This window comes from Heterodontus francisci, chromosome 5, assembly GCF_036365525.1.
Source record: "Heterodontus francisci isolate sHetFra1 chromosome 5, sHetFra1.hap1, whole genome shotgun sequence".
Taxonomy (NCBI): domain Eukaryota; kingdom Metazoa; phylum Chordata; class Chondrichthyes; order Heterodontiformes; family Heterodontidae; genus Heterodontus; species Heterodontus francisci.
Window position 1 is genome coordinate 95,212,327 of NC_090375.1, and position 7,509 is coordinate 95,219,835.

General features: G+C 42.4%; 1 protein-coding gene and 1 long non-coding RNA gene across 6 annotated transcripts in view; both read right to left on the reverse strand.

The window, feature by feature from the left end:
- Positions 1-7,326, reverse strand: part of prkdc (protein kinase, DNA-activated, catalytic subunit) — a 283,563-nt gene extending 276,237 nt beyond the window's left edge. For all 4 annotated transcript variants that reach the window (XM_068031803.1, XM_068031802.1, XM_068031801.1 and 1 more), the window contains exon 1: positions 7,083-7,326. In XM_068031803.1, coding sequence (XP_067887904.1) covers positions 7,083-7,257 — 175 coding nt within the window. In that variant the 5' untranslated portion in view covers positions 7,258-7,326. The remainder of the gene's footprint in view (positions 1-7,082) is intronic.
- Positions 291-7,087, reverse strand: LOC137369968 (uncharacterized). Of its 2 annotated transcripts, none has more exons than XR_010975055.1 (2): positions 7,003-7,087; positions 291-622 (listed from the first exon to the last, which is right to left on the reverse strand). It is a non-coding gene; the product is annotated as an uncharacterized lncRNA (long non-coding RNA). The 2 variants fall into 2 exon arrangements; XR_010975054.1 differs by lacking the exon at positions 7,003-7,087 and adding an exon at positions 6,822-6,991.
- Positions 7,327-7,509: the final 183 nt, after the last annotated feature.

The following is a 7,509-nucleotide window of genomic DNA, read 5'->3' on the forward strand; positions in this document are numbered from 1 at the left end:
AATTTTGTTACTTAATAAATCCTCTGAATTTGGTGCACCTAAACTATTGTCTGCGATTGTTTTGTCTTGTCCAACAACCCAAATAAGGTTCAGGATCGCCTAGAACCTTTAAGGGGGGGGTGAGTGGGGTTGGTGGAGGGAGGGGGTTACAGAAAGCGTTGGCCAGTAAGCTCGGTTTCAGGAGCATTGTCGGTAAGTGGAGGGCAGAAAGACAAGAAACTGATTGTTGATGACCTAATAATGAGAGAAGGTAAAATCCAATTCAAAAAATTCAAATTGGACACAAACTGTGATTTTTATAATCCTTTATTCCACAATTGAAATTAAAAATTTCAAATTATAACATTTTTTTCATTGCAGATTTCCATTCCCCGCTTTGAAGTGTTTGTTAAATGCCACTACTTAGCCTTCAAAGCCACACATCACTGACTTCCAGGCCCTCACAAGTATCATCCTGTGCCAAAACGTCAGTAGGAACATGAAAGTAGTCTGGGGAACAACAGGCCTTGGATTTTCCATTTCCACTTTGTCTTGCTTCCACTTGGCATCTCTCTGTCAGCAGAGTCAGGATCAAGACTGCCCAACATGATGGTGCTAGAAAACTACACCTGTTTACATTGAACTGCAACATGGAAACAATCTGTTAGGACTAATCAAAACATATTGGTGTTTAAGTTCCTCATGTTCCTTCACATAGCATATGTGAAATTATTCCATAGGGTAGGATTAAAGAAATGCACAAAACCACATGCTTTTTCTGAAAAGAGGCAGCAAAATGTTTTTTTGGTGTAGCAATCTCAGCCAAATCCAGGTTAACACAAGAACACCAACTAATTCAAGATTACTAAAACAACCTATTGGTATAGCCAATCTCCCCAACAGACTCCTGAGCATGATAAATGAAAAACTATCTCCCCAACTGTTTAATTCAAGTTTTTAAATCACCAAGTTCCTACTTTACTGCTATTTATGTTACTTAATTCATTCGATTATTTAAATATTACCCCAAAACAACTGAACACAGGAAATACCAGAATTAGGAGGAGGCCATTCGGCCTCTCAAGCCTTCTCCATTTGATAAGATCACGGCTAATCTGATTGTGGCCTCAACTTTCCCGTCTGCCCTCCATTACCCTTCACTCCCTTGCTGATCAAAAATCTATCTAGCTCAGCCTTGAATATATTCAATGACCCAGCCTCCACTGCTCTCTCGGGGAAGAGCATTCCATGGACTAACGACCCGCAGAAGAAATTCTTCCTCATCTCCATCTTAAATGGGAGACCCCTTATTTTTAAACTGTGTCCCCTAGTTCGAGACTCCCGCACAAGGGGAAACATCCTCTCAGCAGCCACCCTGTCAAGTCACCTCAGGATCTTTTATGTTTCAATAAGATCAGCTCTCATTCTTCTAAACTCCAATGGGTATAGGCCCAACCTGCTCAATCTTTCCTCACAAGATAACCCCTCATCCCAGGAATCAGTCGAGTGAAACTTCTCTGAACTGCAATTATATCATTTAGGTAAAGAGACCAAAACTTTTCCCTGTGACAGATGTTAGGCTAACCGGCCTATGGCGTCCTGCTTTCTGTCTCCCTCCTTTCTTGAAGAGGTGTTGTAAGCAGTAAATACACTCTTAGTTTAGTTTAGAGATACAGCACTGAAACAGGCCCTTCGGCCCACCAAGTCTGTGCCGATCATCAACCACCCATTTATACTAATCCTACACTAATTCCATATTCCTACCACATCCCCACCTGTCCCTATATTTCCCTACCACCTACCTATACTAGGGGCAATTTATAATGGCCAATTAACCGACCAACCTGCAAGTCTTTGGCATGTGGGAGGAAACCGGAGCACCCGGAGGAAACCCACGCAGACACAGGGAGAACTTGCAAACTCCACACAGGCAGTACCCAGAATTGAACCCGGGTCGCTGGAGCTGTGAGGCTGCGGTGCTAACCGCTGCGCCGCATCTTCTAGTAAGATGCCTCAGACATGAATGGCATTTTTTATTTAGTCAACACATTACAACTGTAAAGCATTTAACAAAACTGATGAAGTGGTAAGCCAAGGAACCATGTGCATAATTTCACTGCACGGTTGGAACCAGGAGAGATGTCAAGGAATTGCTACTTTTCTAATAGGAAAGTAAAGAAAGTCACTACTTTTACACACCTAGTGACTCTATACAGAACTGTTTAGGTAGTGGCCAGGAAACAGTTGGGTTCAGCATAATGCTTTGTATGGACAGAACCGAAAAGAGCAGAAACGTACAGTTTAAAGGCTGTGGTCAGAAAAATCTAATAGTTCTGCGATTTTGCAAAAGCTTCAAAAAACAAGTCTGTGTGCCAGTGCTTTACTTGGCTTGGCTGGTGCCTTCAGTTTTAAGACAGATTATGTTAGATGCAGCATCTCACAATATTAAAACCACCAATCAGAAGACAGAAAAAAAGTGAGCGCTATGTACTGGCTTCAATTGAAGTGTCTCGAGCATGGGTTGTTTTATCTATAAAAAGAACACTTGAAAATAACACAACTAAAATATAAAATAAATAAAAAGATAAAATACCTAAAACACAAATGTGCAACTTTAGTTGTAGATGATACTAACATGAAATAAGCACAGTAAATTCTACTATACATAGGAATTATTCCAAGTTAATTAAGTAATTAAAGTAAACTAATAGCATAAGTAACAATGGCAGGACAGGTGTTATGTTGCAGCTGTGGTATGTGGGAGCCGTAGGATGCCAAGGCGATCCAGGACAAACATGGCTGCAGAAAGTGTAAGCAGCTAGAGGAATTCCGTATCAGGATTATTGATCTGGAAGCCAAAATGCAAACACTGCGCAACATAAGGGAGGGGGAGAAATACCTGGACATTTTGTTCCAAAAGATGGTCACACCTCTTAGAACAGGGTCATCTGTTTTGGTCAGCAGTGAGGGACAGGAGGATGTGACCATGAGTGAGGCAGGTAATGGGACCGAGTGGAGGAACCTCAGACTTTACAATTATCAGACCGGTTTGAGGTGCTCTCAACCTGTGTGGATGAAAGCGAGGTCTGCAATGTGGATGAGCAGACTGGCCATGGCACTGTGGTACAGGAAGCCATTCAAGTGGAGGGAGAAAAAAGGAATGTAGTGGTAGTAGGGGATAGTATAGTGAGGGGTATTGACACTGTTCTGTGCAGCCAAGAGCACAAGTCCAGAAGGCTGTGTTGCTTACCCGGTGCCAGGGTTCAGGACATCTGCTCAGGGCTGGACAGAAACTTGGGAGTGGGAGGGAGAGGATCCAGTTAACATGGTCCACGTAGGTACCAATTACATAGGTAGGACTAGGAAAGAGGTTCTGCTTAGACAGTATGAATTAGGCACCAAATTGAAGAGCAGATCCTCAAGGGTAATAATCTCTGGATTATTACCTAAACCACATGTCAACTGGCAGAGGGCACATAAAATTTGTGAAATAAATACGTCGCTCAAGGACTGGTGTGGGAGAAGCAGGTTTCGGTTCATGGGGCACTGGCACCAGCACTGGAGAAAGTGGGGGCTGTACCACTGGGACGGTCTGCACCTGAACCATGCTGAGACCAGTGTTCCAGCAAACTATAACTAGGGAAGTAGAGAGGGCTTTAAACTGAATGGGGGAGTGGCGGGTGGGGGTTGAGGGATCAAGTTTGGGTAGATGTAGCAAATCAAGGGGTAGAGTCAAGGCAGAAGAGCAAAATAGTAATATGGGAAATAAAAGGTCAGAGAATGGCAGGAAGGGACAGAGAGAAAAAAAACCTAAGAACACACCAACAGTCAACACTAGATATTACAAAGATAACAAAAAGACAAAACTAAAGGCTCTGTATCTGAATGCACGTAGCATTCATAACAAAGTAGATGAACTGATGACGCATATTGAAGTAAATAAATATGATCTGACAGTCATTATGTAAACGTGGCTGCAGGATGACAAGGATTGGGTCCTGAATATTGAAGGGTATATGACTTTCAAGAAGAATATGAAGCTAGGTAAAGGTGGAGGGGTAGCACTGTTAATCAAGGATGGCATTGCTGCAATAGTCAGAGATGACCTTGGTTCAGGAGATCAGGATGTAGAATCAATTTGGGTGGAGATGAGTAATAGCAGGGGAAAGAAGTCACTAGTGGGAAAGGTCTACAGGCCCCCTAATAACCACAATGTAGGACAAAGTATACAAGGAGAAATATTGGGTACTTGTGATAAAGGGACAGCAATAATCATGGGTGATTTTAATCTACATTTTAGACTTAGTTTTAGGAAACAAAACTGGGCAGGTAGGAGTGGCAGCAGCGGGAGAACATTTTGGTGGCAGTGATCATAATTCAGTTTTAACATAATTATGGAAAGGACAGTGTTACGACCAGGTGAGAAAGAGGTCTAGGGGGTTTCCTCTCTGCCTTTGCCTGGTTTGACTGTAATAAGGTTTAATTTTTAAAACACTGTTTTTAGCTCCCCCTCAATGAATCCTTGTTCTTCTTCCAAGTTCAGTTGCAATCTAACCCAAACTGTGCTGTGAGCAGTTCAAACAAAACCTGGGCCAGCAGATTAGTCATGTGACTAGCTGTTTTAACAAATTCCTGCATTTGTGGATTCTCCATCTTAGCAGACACCCTGGAATGCTGGCATTCTTACACATTCAATGTCTGATCAAAATCCATTTGGGTTAATTGGAACAGGGAGCCGTTCTATTTTCTCTAGGCACTGTCTCTTAGTGTACAAATGTTTTCCAGCCACTGCTGATCTCTTTAAACAACTCATTTCTTCATTCCAGCAACAGTTTAAAATTAATGTTCATATGACAAAATTAATATGCAGGTCGGTTCTTCATGACAACAGAAAAAGAACAGGAGTTAGAGCTCTCAATTGGGGCAAGGCCAATTTTACTAAACTGCGGAGTGATTTAATGAAAGTGGACTGGAAACAGCTACTTTAAGGTAAATCAATGTCAGAGCAGTGGGAGGCAAAGGGGAGATTCAAGGGGTTCAGAGTAAACATGTTCCCAAAAAGAAAAAGGGCGAGATGGCCAAATCTAGAGCCCCATAGATGTCAAGGAGCTTACAGGGTAAGATAAGGCAGAAAAGGAAAGCGCATGTCCGACACCGTGAGTTCAATACTACAGAAAGCCGAAAGGAGTAAAGTGGAGGGGTAAAATCAAAAAGGAAATTAGGAAAGCAAAGAGAGGGCAAGAAAGAATATTGGCAAGCAAAATCAAGGTGAACCCAAAGATATTTTATCAATACATTAAGAGTAAGAAGATAACTAAGGAAAGAGCAGGGCCCATAAAAGACAAAAAACAGGTAACTATGTGCAGGGATGGAAGATGTTGGTATGGCTCTTAATGAATACTTTACGTGTGGCTTCACAAAAGAGGGGGACGATGCAGATATTGTAGTTGAGGAAGAGGGGTGTGAAGTATTGGATGTGATAAACATAGGGAGAGAGGAAGTATTAATGGGATTAGCATCCTTTAAAGTTGATAAATCACCAGGGCTGGATGAAATGTACCCCAGGCTTTTAAAAGAAGCGAGATGGGAAATAGCAGAAGGTCTGATCATTTTCCAGGCCTCACTGGATACAGAATTGGTGCCGGAGGATTGGAGAACTGCTACGTTGTACCTCTGTTTAAAAAGAGAGCGACGGATAGACCAAATAATTACAGGCCTGTCAGTCTGACCTCAGTAGTAGGCAAGTTAATGGAATCTATTTTGAGACAGGATAAACTATCACTTAGAAAGGCATAGGTTAGTCAAGGATAGTCAGCATGGAGTTGTTAAGGGAAGATCATGTTTGACCAACTTGATCGAATTTTTTGAAGTAGTAACAAGGAAGATAGATGAGGTCTACATGGATATTAGCAAGGCTTTTAACAAGGTTCCACATGGCAGACTGGTTAAAAAATAAAATCCCATGGGATCCAGGGAAATGCATCAAGGTGGATACAAAATTGGCTCAGTGGCAGGAAACAACGGGTAATTGTTGACGGGTGTTTTTGCGACTGGAGGACTGTTTCCAGTGGTGTTCCGCAGGCCTCAGTACTGAGTCCCTTGCTTTTTATGGTATATATTAACGGTTTTATTATTCAGGGACCTCTAGCTTCTTTCTGAATGAAATAAAATAAAAGAGATGCCTTCTTCGTTGGTATCTATCTTAAGACCTATACCCATGTCAATTAATACAATCTGTGCAATTTTCTGAGATTTTCTTGCTTTGCCTATTTACCAGTCTCATGGGACTCTAAGCAAGACTTATTTCAAAATCCCTAGAAATATAATCTCTCTCCCCCAACTACCATACCCGAATCTACCAATTTATTGGAAAAAATAGCACAAGCATCATACTCAGCTAAAATTTCCTAAACTTGAATTTCAAAGTTATAGCAGGGGCTCTCATTTCCAGCTGACTCGGAGTTATCTTAATACAACATAAAGCTAGTTTTCCCTTTCTGTTTTGCCCCAAATCATCTCCAACAGAGGTATTGGCAAACTTTTAAAAACTGTCCCGTTCTACATTTTAAAACGCCATTCAAACGGAAAGGGATTTTAGAGCAATCAAAAATAGCTAAAATAAATGTACAGGCCCCAGGCATAATTTGAATAGGTGAACCTAGTCACAATTGCACTTAAAATCAATGAAACAACCACAGTTTTTCATTCTGCCGGCCTCTATGACTTTTAGCATATGCAGTTCAGAGTCACTGTTTTGCCACAAGTCTGTTTACAAAATGTACAGGCTTTTCCGTATCTAAACCAGTTGCGCAACATTTTTTTTCAATATTCCAGAATCTCACCACTTATTTTGCAAAGTTAGCCGTTCTTACTGTGCTGCAGTCAACTCAACTCTTATTGCCGCAAGTACAACCGTACCCCGGTTCAAGGTGTCGATGGACTGACAGGCACTTGCCGCATTATTTCTTCATCTAATAGTGAATAGAAAGTCACACCGGGGCGGGGGGGGTAGCTTCTGCCTACCTGACCGGAGGAACTGAAATTCAAGCTTTGGCTCTTCAAACAAATATGTGCAATTCAACCAGCGGCCTGTGTATACCCACCCAGCCGGCTTTCATTACTGGTATCCAAAAGGTCGTGGCTAAGGTTGGCAATGACACTGTGGGAGTCCATCGAGGCGCTCCTGCTGTCTCTGTCTGAGAGCAGACGGTGCAGCTGGCAGAGCCGCCGCTCCAGCTCAACATCTCCCTGTCCATGTCGCCGCGTTCCAGCGGCCATTGTCCCGCCGCGAGCTGCGTCCAGGTTCCGAGCGCCGCCTTCTCAATCCTCCCACTCCCAGGTTACGGGGGGGGGGGAAGACGGGAGAGTACGCTAAACATTGAACAACACTATTCCAATCATGATTCTCCTCCATACACAATAAGAAACATAATTATATGAGAAACAAAATTATCGTTAAAAAATAACTGCCGCCGATGTGCCTGATTTCTAAACATCAACTCCACTCCATTACCCCCCCCTTCCGCTTGG